The sequence below is a fragment of the Halichoeres trimaculatus genome, unplaced genomic scaffold (genome assembly GCF_033239565.1).
Source record: "Halichoeres trimaculatus isolate MK-OKI-2021-1 unplaced genomic scaffold, fHalTri1.1 fHalTri1_scaffold_8, whole genome shotgun sequence".
NCBI classification, from domain to species: Eukaryota; Metazoa; Chordata; class Actinopteri; order Labriformes; family Labridae; genus Halichoeres; species Halichoeres trimaculatus.
Genome location: NW_027437186.1, coordinates 35,159,551 through 35,175,314, shown reverse-complemented (window position 1 = coordinate 35,175,314; position 15,764 = coordinate 35,159,551). Strand labels below are relative to the sequence as shown.

The 15,764-nt window shown below is 41.2% G+C and overlaps 1 protein-coding gene across 1 annotated transcript; it reads right to left on the bottom strand.

The window, feature by feature from the left end:
• Positions 1–270: 270 nt before the first annotated feature.
• fbln7 (fibulin 7) lies at positions 271–14,914 on the bottom strand. The gene is made up of 8 exons (XM_074676238.1): positions 14,536–14,914; positions 13,327–13,489; positions 10,123–10,299; positions 6,567–6,692; positions 5,042–5,179; positions 4,552–4,689; positions 4,060–4,198; positions 271–1,204 (listed from the first exon to the last, which is right to left on the bottom strand). The coding sequence occupies exons 1-8, from the start codon at positions 14,611–14,613 to the stop codon at positions 832–834; spliced, it is 1,332 nt and encodes a 443-aa protein (XP_074532339.1). The 5' UTR covers positions 14,614–14,914; the 3' UTR covers positions 271–831.
• Positions 14,915–15,764: the final 850 nt, after the last annotated feature.

Below are 15,764 nucleotides of genomic sequence, written 5' to 3'. Positions count from 1 at the left end.
TTGCACAGGAAGTGATGATTCTTTTGACCAATCAACGGTCTGCAGTGTTGTAGCTCCACCTTCTGAGAGTGGATCAGTTCAGTCTGGCACCCATACAAAAGGGTCCCAAAAAGTGGGATGGCTCGTCTCGGTTTTTGGGGATCTGTCCCGGGATAAGTCAGTGGAAACGCCACAAAATGCGCGACATACCGAGACGAACCGAACCAGACTGCTTGGTGGAAACACAGCTAAAAACAACACCACGCTGTTTGACGAAGTTTAGTAGTAAGAAGAGAGATCTGCGTTTTTCTCTGCTGAAAACAATTTCTGTGATTAATTTTGTAGTGATGGTGGACACTGGAGCCTAACTGTCAGACAGAAAAAGGACAGAAGAGCAGAAGAAAGAGAAACAGGAGAGAGATAGAGCACGAGCTAAAGGCTAAAAGGGCTAAACAAACACACGCCTGGTTAAAAGTCACATCTTTACAACAGTGTGTCTGAGACTCCAGGCCAGAAGGTGGCGCTGCATTCTTATTAAAACAGATCCTCCTTACAGCAGCTTTAAATAACTTGAAACAAGACGTTTTTCTGGACTGATCAGGTGAATGTGGCTCATATCAAGTATGATCAGACAATTTTTACTTAAAATAAGACAAAAACACTTGATAAGATTTCAGTTTTTTGCAGTGTAAACTGAGGTCCACAAACCAACAGATGATGTTATGAAGTCTGTGATCACTTACCGTCTATGATTGGTCCGTGTAATGTAACTTCTGAAATGAGTGTTTAAACTTAGCATGTTGTGAGTGTGCTCTCTTATGCTCCTCTCGTCTCTCCTTCATGAGTCTGAACTTAGAAATTATAAGGCGACACCAGGATGTGAACCTTCGCCACATGTTTGGCCTGGAAGGCTCGATCACTGTACTCAGACATGTCCACATCCACGCTAATTTCCTGCGGCCCGCGTAGCTGCTGCACCAGTATCAGCTCACCAGTCTGTCTGTCTGAGCGCTGCATGACAAAAATACCGCGAGAGTTCCCGCCAACTATGCCGAAGCGCAGACTGTCCGGTCCGGTGCGCCCTGGGGCGGCAGCAGTTGCCATACGGAAAAGCGTGGCGGGAGTCTGGAGGTTGGAGGTGAGGGAGAGGTAGTGGAAGGACACGGTCTTGGGGGCGAGGTGGCAGGAGCGGCTCTCCATGGGGCAGGGGTTTCTCTCGCACTGGCTGTCGGACAGAAACGAAAAAAAGAGGCGGTGAAGGAAAAAAAGTGAAATGTTTTCCATTCTCTGTGTGTTTGGTGTTTGGCTGTCACGTAACACTGCCATTTAGTCACAGGGAAAATGTTTACATCATTAATCTATCCCCGTGGGAAAGTGTTTATAACTGTTTTCTCTGTGGCTCAAACACAGAGCAGCACAGCATGTTGGAAAGCATCTGTATTTCTGTCACCGGTCCTTTTCTCGCATTCACTGCATTCCTGAAAATCTATCTACAAATTGCTGAAGGTGCAAATACAAGAAGACAGTTTTTTTGTTAGGGGCATATAGTTCTACCATTTTCTTGAAATTGTACAATGTGGACACTGCAAAAAACCTGAAATCTTATCAAGTGTTTCTGTCTTACTTGAGTAAAAATTGTCTTAGCACACTTGATATGAGCCACATTCACCTGACCAGTCCAGAGAAATGTCTTGTTTTAAGTTATTTAAAGACAAAGATGAGGTCTGAATTGCTTGGAACAAGTAAGAAATAAAAATCTACCAATGGAACAAGAAAAAATTGCTTGAAACTAGAATAACATTTTAATACAAGTAACTTTTCTCTTGCTCCATTGGCAGATTCTTTTTAACTTGTTACAAAAAATTCAGACCTCATTTTTGTCTTTAGATAACTTGAAAAAGGTCATTGTTGCTAGGTGCTGCCCTTTTGTAGCTGCCTGTTGCAGCAGCTCTTTTTTCTTTGTCCGTTTCTTGTAATTTTTTCGTCTCTTTTTCGTCATCTTTGCCACCAAACTGGTTTTGTCTTCAGTGGTATTTTTACTACTTTTTCTCCTGTGTTTGTCTGGAGATCCTACATGTAACCATGGCTGCATTATTTACATGTAAAATCAGCTGTTAGCAGTCTGTAGCATGTCAGTGCTAACTGGTGCAAGGCCTGATGTTTCCCACAAGGTGAGGAGAAGGAGGTGAGGACGACGTGCTGGTTCTCAGGTGTGAGCTAAGAAGTGACGACATGGACCTGTCCTTCCATCCATCGTTATTGGGAACGTAAGATCTATCTCCAATAAGATGGACGAGCTAGCTGTGCTAACCCAGCAACAGAGGGAATACCAGAAGGCAGAGTAGCATCATGCTATTCACAGACATGGCTAACAGAGCTAACACCAGACACCAAGGCCACATGTGAAGAGCTTCACCTGCTGTGAGCAGACAGGATCCAGGAGACAGAGACTGAACAGACTGCTGAAGAAGCTCCTGGCCCCTGTGGAGGTGGAGGCTGGCTGACTGGACAATGATGGACAAGCTGTCACCATCTGTTTTGAATTGAATTGAATTGAATTGAATTGAATTGATTTTTATTTCGGTTATGTCGTTTTCTTATGGAGCTTTTTACACTTTCTATACACTTTCTTACTTTTGTTTTCTTGATTGCTGCTGCAACTCCTCCTGAATTTCCCCTCAGGGATAAATAAAGTATTTTCTAGTCTATTCTATTCTATTTTTTCAGGACTAGTCAGGTGAACGTGGCTCATATGAAGTCCAAAAAGACATTTTCTACTGAAAACCAGACAAAAACACTTGATAAGATTTAAGTTTTTTGCACTGAATAAATCTTTTATCCTCCTTTGTCTTTGTTTTTGTCTTTTTGTAGGAATTTGACTTCTTTTTATGAGATTTTATGTCTCTGAGTAGTTATGCCTTATCTGTTTTGGAAGGATCTCTTTCTCTCTGATTTTGGATCTCTCAGTAGACATTTTTGTCTCTTTATGGCTGTTTTATTATGTTATATTTGTGTTGTTTTATTGACCCTTGAGTAAAGATGTTAACAATAACTTAAAAAAAAAAAAAAACCCTCTGCACTCTGCTTGTGAAAGATGCCTGGTGCTCCCAGTCCAGCATGGCTCCAAATCTCTAGCCAGACTCTTCTCCTCTGTTGTGCCCTAACGGTGGAATAAATTACCTAACTCTATACGATCCACAGAGTCCCTTTCTACTTTAAGAGATGTCTGAAAACTCATCTGTTCAGCTCTAAGTAAATCTTTAATACTATTACTGAATATTGTTGAAGTTTGAAGTATATGTTTGCAGTGATTAATTATGCTTAGTTAGCTACATTATTCTACAAAAAAAAGGTCAGGTGAATGTGGCTCTTTTTAAGTCTAACAACATATTTTCTACTGAAAATAAAATAAAAACACTTGATAAGATTTCTGTTTTTTTGCAGTGCATGTATGAAAGGATCTTTTGTGCACACTAAAATCCTGCAGAATAACTTCCTATTAACTCTGCTAGCAACTGTAAAACCCATTTTTCTTCAAGCTCTGAATTTTTTGACATTAAAAAAATAAATTGGTGTGACCTGGAACATGGCTGCTTAATTCCCTGTTTCTCCTTGTGACAAGTGTTTTCTCCAAATACGTATCCATACCCCCGGCTGGCGACGGAGCAGTTTTTCAGCAGATTGATGGTTCAGTAGGAGCACACAGAGCTTTGTTTCATGCTCTTAAATGAAGCAGTCTGCTGATGAATGGCAAAAAAAAGTGAGATGGAGGCTGTAATGCCTCCAAACATTTGGCCAGGAGGTATTCAGAGGGGAAAAAATCTGCTGAGTGTGCATGTTTGTCAGGAGAAATCTGCTGCACTCTGATACAGAGACAGTAAAAACACAACTTCTGTTTCATTATTAAGATGATTTCTGTTGCTTATGAAAATACTGTGAAAAAGAGGTGAAGGATGGAAGTTAAGTATCTTATAAGTTGGATGATTCAAGGTTTTAAATTACAGGCTTTTGTCTGTAAAACGCTTTTCACAGACAGAAGAGTAACACTGATTGCTTTTGACCGTGTTTGCTGCAACTTACAACGGAGATGTCTTGACGTAGCTGATGTTGCCATGCGAGCGGGGGCACTCTGGGTTGACACACTGAAAGCCTCCCCCTGTGTTGATACAAGTTGTGCCTCGGCTGCAGTTGTGCTGCTGGCTCAAACACTCGTCCACATCTGGAGGATAAAACAGCAGAGGCATGTAAGGGAGAGAAGCTCAGAGCCTTGCCAGACTGCCTCTCTGCTTCCTGGTTACCACAGCCTGAGCAGGGGGTGCAGTGATTATTTATTTGGTTTTTCAGTTTAGTCTCTCATGTCCTAAAGATCCCTACTGCTGGGAAAGGCTGAGGTCATTCTTTCCTCTGGCAGGCGTCGTCAGCTTCAGGGGTGCAAGTACCAACAGACACCTCTGCTGGACTAGCTAAAGCTCCTGCTCTTTTCTACATCCAGGTATTCCTCACCCTGCTGAATCTGCAGCCAGCACGGCCCTGTGAATACGTCTTTGTCCTCTGCTCCTTTCTGTCACTCACCTTCACAGCTCCGCCCATCTGGGAGCAGCTTGTAGCCGCTCGGGCAGGAGCAGTGGTACGAGCCGGGGACGTTGACACACTCGTGGACACACAGCTTTCCTCCTTGGTCCAGGCGGTACACTTCACACTCATTTACATCTGTAAAGAAAGAGTGACGTTATGCATGAGTGTCTATGATAACAGATGAGAATGCATGTTTACAGCATCTCCAGATTGGCTTGTCTGTTGTAACAAAGAGCCTTCGTCTGCTTCTCATTTACACAGAACGACTAAAACTCTGATTACAAATCGTTACTCAATCATTTATTCTTAAAAGCTACTGAACTGTGACCTAAATGGACGCTAATCAGCTTGTGAACTCTGAGAGGATTATCATGTTTGTCGCAGACTGGCTCCACAGATTCCTCTCATTTGTAAACATATTCATGAGCAGAGGAGTGAAAGTTTCAGGTTTCTGGGATCAATGAAGTGGCACATCACTGGAGCTCACCCTGGCAGATGCTGTTGTCTGAAGTGCCACTCATGTGGAAGCCGGCGTCACAGCTGCAGTGCTGGGCCCGGTTCACCTGGGCACAGCGGGGTCTCCGGCTGAACGCTGGATCATTCATTACACTCCACTCAGGTGGCGCTGCATCAGGGGAGAGATGCTCAAAATTTACACATAGATTCACAAATGAATCATCTTCAGTCATTTACAGAAGACGTTTTAGATCAGGAGTCTGCAACCATTTTACCTCAGCTCACCTGGATTAAAGTCATTCAGGAGCCAAAAAATCTACTTTATCTTCAGAATAAAGGCTATTAAGTGTATAAAATCCTGTACATGGTAAAAGTGAAGTTAATAATTATCTAAATGAAACGTTTTTTTTTTTAATTTACAAAATTTAACATGTGATGTTTTTCATTAAAAAAAAAAAAATGGCAAAAAAAATAAAAAAAATAAAAAAGTCACAAAAACTGAAGTAAAGGTAGGGGTGAGTGCTGCACTGGGTCAAAAGGTGTGATACAGAGTAAGATCTGGCGCTCTTCAAGGATTCAAGGACGGGAGAACTTAGGTATTTTTACTCCCTAGGTATTTTAACAACTTTTTCGTGTTGCTTATCATCTCCGGATAAAAACACGGGTGAGTCGAAACATGCAGATATGTCCCTGACATAATAAAGGATTTTATTTCATCCAAGTGCCTTGGATTGCATGCTGTTAAAAAAAAAAGAAATTTAGTAAATTTGCAAATATATTTTAAACAATTTTAAAATTAAAAACTTTAAATAACTTTTATGATAAAAAAATAACAAATATCAAAATGTCTTGGGAAAAAAAAAGAAATTACGTAAATTTGCAAAAAATCTAATTTCTTTTAAAAATTTCAAAAATTGGCAAAAATGTTGCCACTTTTAAGATTTAAGAAAAAATAAATAAAAATGCTGCAATAATTCCCCTAAAATTATACTTAAATCATTATGCTAAAAATATCAATTTTTTGGAAACAATACTGGAGTTTGATAATTACTATCAATAATTATTGATCCTTTTGCTCAAGTCATTAGTTGTTATTGTTTGCTAATGTCCTGCCACATATCAAGCATGTACATTTGGCCAGCAGCACATTTTGAGTTTAATGAATCCATCCACACAGAATTCAGAATTCAGAAGAAATCTGTTTCTTCTTCCAGATCTTTATTCAATATTTGGTGTTTTTTGTGTTTTCTATACACAATAATTGTACTGAGAGAGTGCAGTTTAAACCAAAGTCAAATTCCTTGTACTCTTAAAAATACTTGGTGAATAAAGGAGATTCTGATTTTGATTCAGATTAGTCTTTTTGTAGATGTAGTTATCTTCCCAGGGCTGTAAAACTTGAGGTTAGCCACAGGTGCATGGAAAGTTGGTGGGCTGTTGATGTTGTAGGAGATGAAGTAGTTCAACTAAATGTTAACGCAGGATTTTATTTGGTGTCAGTGTCTTTAATCATCAATACCCTCTGTAAGACAAATAACAATTCTTTCAGCACTGACCTGTCTGAGTTTGGTGCTGGCAGTGGGAGCCGCTCCAGTTCTGGGGACAGGTACATTTGTACTGGTTAGCACCTTCCACACAGGTTCCTCCGTTCTGACAGGGGTTACTCGCACACTCACTGATATCTGTCGGGGAAGGAGAGAAAAGGCATGTAGTGGACTTATGTAAAACTTTTCTTAAAAAGTTGAAGGAGTTTTTGATCTGAAGTGCACATTTTTATATTTCCTGGATAATGACAGATACGTTTGTTGACATTTTCATTCAGCAAAGAAGAGATTTCCCCTCCGTATGCCCTACCATCCCTCTTCAGATCAGTCATGCACATCAAGCCTGCACTGATAACTTATATTTAAAATGAGTCCCTGGTTCTGTCATTATGAGCAGTGGGTCAGTGATGCCCTTTTATTTCCTCTATTTCTGGACTTGGTACTTTTCTGGATTCACTCCAACGAGGATCATGATTAAAGAGGCCTTCAATAAAATCAACTGCAAGTTCAAGTCAAACCTGTAACTGCTGAAAGAGGGCTGTATGCAGTTCATATATTTCTAGGAATGTGCTCTCAAACTCGAAGGATTTCCTGTCAACAAAACAAAGTAGTTACGTGTCAACACACAGTTGCTGTCAACACATTCTCAGTGCGTTCCCATAAAAATTTCTCGGGTTTACAGCAATTCTACACGTGTCTTCCTGCAAACTACTTTACCAGTGTTTTTCTTCACCTCCAGCTGAACTCAAGCACGTTTATTACCCTGAGAACGCCTTCAGCTGTATACAAACAGAGTATACTGGAGACACTGCAGCACATATTGAGTACAGACTCTTTGCAGACCAAGTTGCGCTTTGTTTTCAGATATAAAGATGTTTAAATGAGGCGATAGCTGATCCATCTTCTCTAAAACCCGTCACCAAACCAAAGTAAATGAAAATCCGTCATCGGTCTGGATGATCTGTGCTTCTGCAGCCAGCTCTGGGAGCCGTGCAGATGTTATGAAGCAACCTCTGCTCCCTGAGCTTCCGCGCAGAGGCCAGAGTATACTGGATGACAACCAATCCCTTTAATGTTTATTTGACTTCCCCGGGGGCGGCCACAGGGCCGCGACATGAAAAGGCCCACTTCACTCTGCTCGATATTTTTACACTCTTCTTTACTTTAAAGTTTTTACACTTCGTCAATACTGCTTTTAAAGCGAGGCTAAATTTAGCGCTGCTACGCCGGGCTGAAAAACACGAACAGGGATGAGACTGTGCAGAGTCAAGCCTCCCTGTGTTGTTTCAGCCGTGAACGTCAATAAACGTATGCACATGTTCGACTGCGTGTGCCACTTGGAATTTTTGGAAGAGCGCCTTCACTGCAGGCTGAAAGAGCTATCAATAGCATGCTTAGCATACTTGTGTGCTATCAGACCATGGTGTGGGTTTAACGTCTGGACCTAACCCCGTCCAGTGGGACTGCTGTCAACGAACCTGGGTAACATGAGCCAGAGAGAGGGGCTTTATCTTACAGTAGCTTAAGCCCTGTTGCTCATGAGGGGTGGAAACCTGGAGGGTAAGGCACCCCACAGTGGAATGCAGTACAGGTGTTTTTCTGTGTCCACAGACATTTAATGCCGTTTTAACGAGGCCTTCATTCAGTGCGCTGAGGAGCTCCGCTCGCTCTGAAGAAAGGCTCTTTTCTTCGCCTGTTATCTGTGGATGTGTGAGGAGCTCAGTTTGCCTTTTGGGCTCCTGCCGGGCATTCAGACACGGCTGGGACGAGGTTGCCTTAATGCAAGGATGGATTACTGCGTGGGCATACCGGGCACATGCCCAGGGGCCCAAAAATCCTGCAATCCTCCAGAACGGGAGATTTTTAAAAGTTATTGTTAAAATCCTTTATCCAAGAGTCAAAAAAAACGACACAAAAATGAAGTGAAGGAAATAAAAACTGACATAAAGAGACAACAATATCTACAGAGATGATCCAAAATCAGAGGGAAAAAGAAATGCCTCCAAACTACTTAGAGACATAAAATCTCATGCAAAGATGTTAAATCCCTACACGTTGACAAAAACAACACCACAGGAGGATAAAACCGTTATGCAAAGACAAAAAAGGGCTAAAAAGAGCAACAAAATTACTACAAAAGGAATGAGAAAAGGAATGAGAAAATAGGTGTCCATTTTTTCATCTGTGAGAGATTGAAGTACTTATCCAAAACATGTCACCAAACTGTGTATGATGGAGAGGTCTGTGTGTTTATATGTGAGGTAAGAAGCTCATTGTTCAAGCTTAAAGATGCTGTGAGGAGGATCTGTTTTAATGTGACTGCAGCGCCACCTTCTGGCCTGGAGTCTCACACACACTGTTGTAAAGATGTGACTTTTATCCCGGCGTGTGTTTGTTTTGGAGCAAAGTTTCTTTGTTCAAGTCAAATTTCTACAGCTACAACGCAACGGGGTCAGTTATTTATCAGTACAGTTATGTAGCGCTGTTGTTTGAAGCATGACATCAAGAAAACTTTCTGTACGTCAGTAGCCGGTTATATGTAGCGCTACTAGCAGCCTGGTGCTACGACGTATCCGTAGGCTAACGTGACAACAAGTAAACTGTCAGTTCATGCAGTTACCTCACTCTTCGTTTTATTGATAGACTCTCAAGTTTGAACAGACCACTGCAGAATAACTGCTGTATGAGCCTTTAGCTCATGTTTTAGCTTTTAGCTCATGCTCTATCTCTCTCCTGTTTATCTTCCTTCTGTCCTTTTTCTGTCTGACAGTTAAGGCTGATTTATGCTTAACGCATCTGTCGGGTTTGTGCAGCTTAATGAATGACACCTTTTTCCCACCTACGCCTCCTCATGCAGTCCCTTTCACGCAGAAAGTTTTACACCCAGACAAGATGGCGGAAGAACAGGATCTCCTAGTAGTCAACATGCAGAAATAAACTCATCTGTATGACTCTTACACAAAGATCACCGTGATAACTGGGTGGTAAATAATTCATGGCGTGAAATTGTGGCCACTCTCGACAGAGAAGAGGGATCGGTTAAAAACCTGGAAAAATCTCAGGGACAGATATGTCATGTTGTAAACAAAGGCAAACTTCTTCGACTCTTGTTTAGTACTCTGATAGACGTACGTTTGTGATACACCGCCCCCTGCAGTTTGGGAATGGACACCAATGGACATAACACGGCCTTTAGGCTCCAGTGTCCACCATCACTACAGAAATCGTTTTCAGCAGAGAAAAACTCAGATATCTCTTCTCACTTCTAAACTTGGTCAGCTAGTGTGGTGTTGTCATAGAGACTTGGACGTGCCGTAAATCAATCCAGCCCTGCTCGACCCGATCAGGAAGCTGCGAAGTAGAATGTAAAAATAACCTACATTGGCGCTGATAATGTCATTTTAAACTCTCAAACCTCTGACTACCCCTTTGTGCAAGACTGTAATTCCACAGCTGAAAAAATGTTGTACTGGTGTGATAACAGGTAGAAATGGAGACAGGTAGCAGGTCAGTTTGCCTTGGACTGATTCATCCTGCTCCATTATTAAAGCTTCTGTGTGCAGCTCACCTTTACATACAGCACTGACGCCCGTCCAGGTGCCGTTATCCCGACAAACACGTGTGGCAGATCCCACCAGATGGAAGCCCTGGGAGCAAGTGAAATGGACCTCATGTCCGACAAAGTACTTTGAGCCAAACTTGGTTCCATGAGCGGGGGCTTCCAGGGAGGGGCAGGTGGTGGGAGCTGAGAGGGAGAGGGAGAGAGCACGAGAGGAAGGCCCATCACATGTGGAGTAAGTCTCTGACATCCTCTGGCATTTTCAGCCCGGGGATATACACGTGTCACTGGGCAGCACTGGGGCTTCATGGGAAAAGATGTTTAACTGCCTCATTTACCGTCAAACGGCAGAGAACAGGCCATTTTTATGAGTCAGGAGTTCACCGGCAGCCAAATGTTAAGATGTTAAGCTATGCTGAATGGAAACCTTATGCTTGTATAACATGTAACGTAACTGTATTACGTAATGGTGTAATTTGATTACTTTACTCAGCTTTCATGACCATTTGTGATAAATTACATCAAGATGTTGTGATAAAAAGTTTCCTATTATTTCACCCTAAGATGGAAAATGCATAAAGTAAACTAAATTTATAAATTATTATATTATATGTGTAAACAGTTTCAATCTAATCCCAGTATAATGTGTAAAATTTGTTCCTCCTCCTTTTGTTCAGCTTCATGCTCATTTAAATTGAGTAATTAAAGCATTGATGGTGTGGTTTAACCCTTCTGCTCTGGATGTAAAATATCAGCCTCCTCCTGACTGGCCAAGTCCTCTCCGCAGAGTTGTGAAGTCCATCACTGACAAATTGGCCTCTGCTTCTGCTGCCAAACAACACATTTCCACAAATCCACTCCTCCTGTCAGCTCCCCAGCTCTGTAACTGAGATGGCCTGGAGCTGCTCGATGGATTTACAGTATAATCCCGCTCGGATGAGGCCTGGATTTCTATTGTCACTCTTTTAGTTGTGAAAAAAAGAATACTCACATCAAACAATGGGGTACAATTGGATCTTTGATTGCTTTAACCAGAATGATTACATCCTGAACTGAGTGAAACCTCAGTCAAACCAGGCGTTCATGGGAAAATCCATCCACTGTAGTGTGTAGAACAAATGACGTCTCATTGTTAATGCTCTTTCTGTCTTAATCAAAAGAAACATTATATTATAGATGTTTGCAACATTAGCTCATTTCTTTGTTTTAAACTTTTTTAAATGATGATTTGACATTAACTAAAGACAGAGGAAACATCAAACAAAATGAAATTATTGCTACTACAATGAAGAGGTCCTCTCTTTAGAATAGGATCCACCTCATCAATAAATAATCCCAATTTTTCTATAGTTTGACTGTAGATAATGGCTTGATGAATAGCTTATAAAAGCATTTGCACACCAACAGCGACGCGACCAAACGGCACAAAATTGTGAAAAATTTGGAGGCATCATATTCAATCTCCACAGCCATTCTCCTCCAAACCATGTCTTTGTAGTTTTTATGTCCTTTGTTGTAAAGAACCGGGCAATGGGACACAAACACTATCAATGTTGAATGTTTTGGTATGTGGCGTGTCAATAACAAGCGTTTTGATTGGTTGGATGTGAACTTCTGGCAAGCAAAACTTTGGGAAAATCGACCTTGGTTTGAAAAAAAAGCTGAAATTTCACTCAGCGAAATAACGTTGCTGGTGTGAATGCTTGCATAAAACAGTAGGTTCAAAAAAATTAATAACGAGCGAAATATATGCACGAAAAATATACGTCTGGTGTGTAAAGGGCTTTAAGCCAAGGTCATTTTCCCGAAGTTTGCTTGCGATGAGTTCACACTCTACCAATCATAACGCTTGTTGTTGACACGCCACATACCAAAACATTCAACACTGATTGTGCTGAGTCCTAGCACCCAGTTCTTTACGACAAAAGACATCCATCCATTTATTTTCTTAACCGCTTATCCTGTTGAGGGTTGCAGGTAGCTGGAGCCTATCCCAGCTACACATCCCAACACCCTGGACTGGTCGCCAGCCAATCACAGGGCTGACACAGAGACAGACAACCATTCACTCACACCCAGGGACAATTTAGGGTGCTTAATTAACCTGGTAAGTATGTTTTTGGACTGTGGAATGAAGTTCGCGGTACCCAGAGAGAACCCATGCATGCACGGGGAGAACACGCAAACTCCACACAGAAAGGCCCACCGACCAAGCTGGGAATCAAACCGGGAACCTTCTTGCTGTGAGGCTGCAGTGCCAACCGTTGCACCACCATGCAGCTCCAACACATAAAAACTACAAGGACAACAATTTCAAAGACATCATTTGGGGGAGAATAGCTGTGGAGACTGAATATGATGCCTCTAAAATTTTTTGCAATTTCGTGCTGTTTTTTCGCGTCGCTATTGGTGTGCAAAGGGCTTAAAGCTTTGATACACAACTTAAAAGACTGCACTGCAAAAAACTGAAATCTTATCAAGTGATTTTGTCCAATTTTAAGTAAAAATTGTCTTATTACACTAAATATGAGCCACATTGAACTTTTCAGACCAGAAAAATGTTTTGTTGCAAGTTATTTCGAGACAAAAATGAGGTCTGACTTGCTTGTAGCAAGTTGAAAAAATCAGCCAACAAGAAAAATTTGCTTGAAAATGTTCTTAAAACTAGAAAAATGTCTTAATACAAGTAACTTTTCTCTTGTTCCATTGGCAGATTTTTTTTTTACTTGTTTCAAACAATTCAGACCTAATTTTTGTCTTTAAATAACATGAAGTAAGACATTTTTCTAGACTGGTCAGTTGAATGTGGCTCATATTGAGTCTACAAAGACATTTCCTACTGAAAATTAGACAAAAACACTTGATAGGATTTTGTTTTTTTTCCAGTGTGTTTTGTAGTTTTTTGGGTGTTATCTCTACCCATTATTTACTCTGCCTGGGGGCCAAATTAGCAGGGGAATGGACGACAAATCAGACACATATTTGTCATTATATCAAGCTTTATATTGTTTAATCACCCCAATGAATTCCTTAACTGAACAATTAACCTATTTTTGGAAAATACTGGTGAACATAACAAGTCGATTTCACCTGGTGTATCTTGGTATTTTTCATACCGGCTCCCTGGCAGACAAATTAGGAAGCATAACCACAACAAAGCAAGGAATACAAGACTAGAATGAAGGTTTGTGTTGTTATCTGTGTGTTACTCACCTGCTGATTGGTCCGCTTGAGGAAGCTTGGACACAGAGTTCTGAAGCGTTGCCAGCTTGGACTTCATGATCCGAAGCCCCTCTGTAAACCTCATCTCCTGGCCTTTTAGAAACTTCTCCATTTGACGAAGCACGCCGACCACCTGATGTTTATCCATGCACGACTGTGAATGAAGCAGACGGAAGGTGAGCAGAATTAAGAGCAGTCAAACAGAGTCCTTCAACATGGACAAAGTTTACAAGCAGAAAATGAGTGTTGTCATAAAAGTTACGTCAACGCAATAGTCCCCACATGTAAAACATGAGCAGGACATAAACATTAAAGTGCAGCTGGGGAGCATGATGTCACTGAAACTAAATCCAATTCATTGGTGGGCACAGTGTTGTCATTACAAAAGATTTTCTAGCTTTCCATTAGACCTCACCACACTCACACATACAGCATCCTACACTAAATGTCTTCTCCTCTACTCTCCCTTTCTCTTGGTACCAAATATCTGGTGGTTGACAGCTGGACAAAAGCTGCCCAGCAGATGTTAGAGGGACCTAAGTCCAAAGTTCTGTTCCTCTGTATACTTTGCATGGTGGTACGACGGCACATGCTCATTGGATATGCCTGAATGGTCGGACTCAAAATAGCATGGGTGCCACTGGCAGTTACTTGAGTTTTAAAGCTTGTCAAGCCATTACAAAGTTCCTCAGGGAAAGTGCCTCTAATCCTTTCAGTGAGGTTTAATAATCACATGCTCAATGGAACAATTTTCTCTGTGCTGCATACCTTAAATTCCTGCGCTGGCATTTAGGGGGATTTAAAGATAACAACTTGCTTGAATACATTAAATATGAGCAGGTTGGACGGTGCTCTGATCCTTTCACCTGCCTCAGGCTGAAGGGAAATGCCACCAGCTGACAAGGCATGAGAGGATTCATTTCCGGATGCTACAGAGAACTTTTTTTTTATGAAAGAAAAACTTCAAGCATTTTCTTCCAAGACAAAATTGCGGCTACAATCACAACTTTACAAAAGCCTAAATTACATATGCTATTCCATGAAGATGTAAAGTGCATTTGTAGCTTGTAAAAGTTAGGGTAACTTTTTACAAATACAAAGAGGAGATATAACTTTTGTCAAATGCAGGCTACTAGTGTTTGAGGGAGGTGAGATTAATTATTCATGCACTGGCATATAGAGCAAATTTCTTAAGCCTACCTGCACAGCAGCATGCCCCCCCTGGATAGCTGTCAAACACAGCAAAAGCAGACACCTGCGTCGAAAAGACAGGGTCATCTCTGAAAATCCAAGTAGTCTATTACAGTTTCCTGGTGTTGTCCTCCAATAGAAGACAGTTTATCTATAGTATCGATGAAATCCGTGAAAAAGCTCTCCTTGACGGATCGGTGTTCAGCTTTGCAGAGTTTGGATGATGCTCATCAGGTGTCCTGTAGAAGAGATGCTCTCCCAGCTCTTCTGTGAGCTCTGAGGAAGTCCAGCCTCTGAGCTCTGCACGCCACCTAAAGTTTCCTGCGGTAAGAATCCCTCCCACCGAGAAACTCCCAGACATTGATACGTTTTTTTTCCCTCTTCATCTTTCTGTAGCTGAAAAGGAAAGTTTCACACAATTCATTCAAGTTTATGTAGCACGATGCTCTAATAAAATATAACCTCAGCTGTGGTTGTCTGCGCTGACACATAGGCAAAGAAAACCAATCTCATAAATCAGAAATGACTGCACAATACAGTCAATATAACAATGTTCGCAGGGAAACAAACAGTTTAACTGTGTCTAATGATGACATCTTGAATTCATCTTGATTCAATTCAATTCTTGTTTCTAATAAATAAAAATGCACACAGATAAAAGCAGGCTACTATGACACTACCAAGTTAAAAACGTGTCAAAAAAGATCAAAACTGTCGAACTGGTTAACTTTTTTTTTTTTTTTTTTTTTTAGATAAGTTGCAATGTTCTTTTTCAAACATATTTGTACGGTGGCCGACGAGGAACACGGCATATTCCTAAATTGTTCATATGTTTTACGTTTAATTGCGACTGTCTGCATTTAGTTGCATTTAAGCCTTGAAGATTTTTTTTTGTAATAAAACAGTTTTTTATACACCATAAGGTAAACTGCGCCTTTACAAATTTTGTACGATAAATTTAAGAGAAGTAACCGTTAGCTCTGTCAAGCTAGCTACTATCGTTGCTGTCATAGAAAAGCTCAGAATTACTTACTTAGATAACTTTAAAACTTCAGAATTTACCTCTCATAGAGTAATAATCTTGTATTTATTACGGTAAACTTGATGGTTTTAGTTTTGATTCGTAGGCCCACAGCCACATCTGGTGGCTACCGGCGAGACTGCAAGACTTCCGAAATCAAACGGGTCCAACGCTCGTGCCCAGTGCGCGCGCACGAGCCCGTGGGCGTTAAAAACAG

What these genes read in the sequence shown, in the direction of transcription:
- fbln7 (XM_074676238.1), bottom strand. Translation starts at nt 14,613, where the DNA reads ATGACCCTGTCTTTTCGACGCAGGTGTCTGCTTTTGCTGTGTTTGACA. An exon ending in AGACAACAGCATCTGCCAGG is followed by an intron (nt 4,690 to 5,041) that starts GTGAGCTCCAGT and finishes CTTTCTTTACAG; the next exon opens with ATGTAAATGAGTGTGAAGTG. An exon ending in AGATGGGCGGAGCTGTGAAG is followed by an intron (nt 4,199 to 4,551) that starts GTGAGTGACAGA and finishes TTTATCCTCCAG; the next exon opens with ATGTGGACGAGTGTTTGAGC.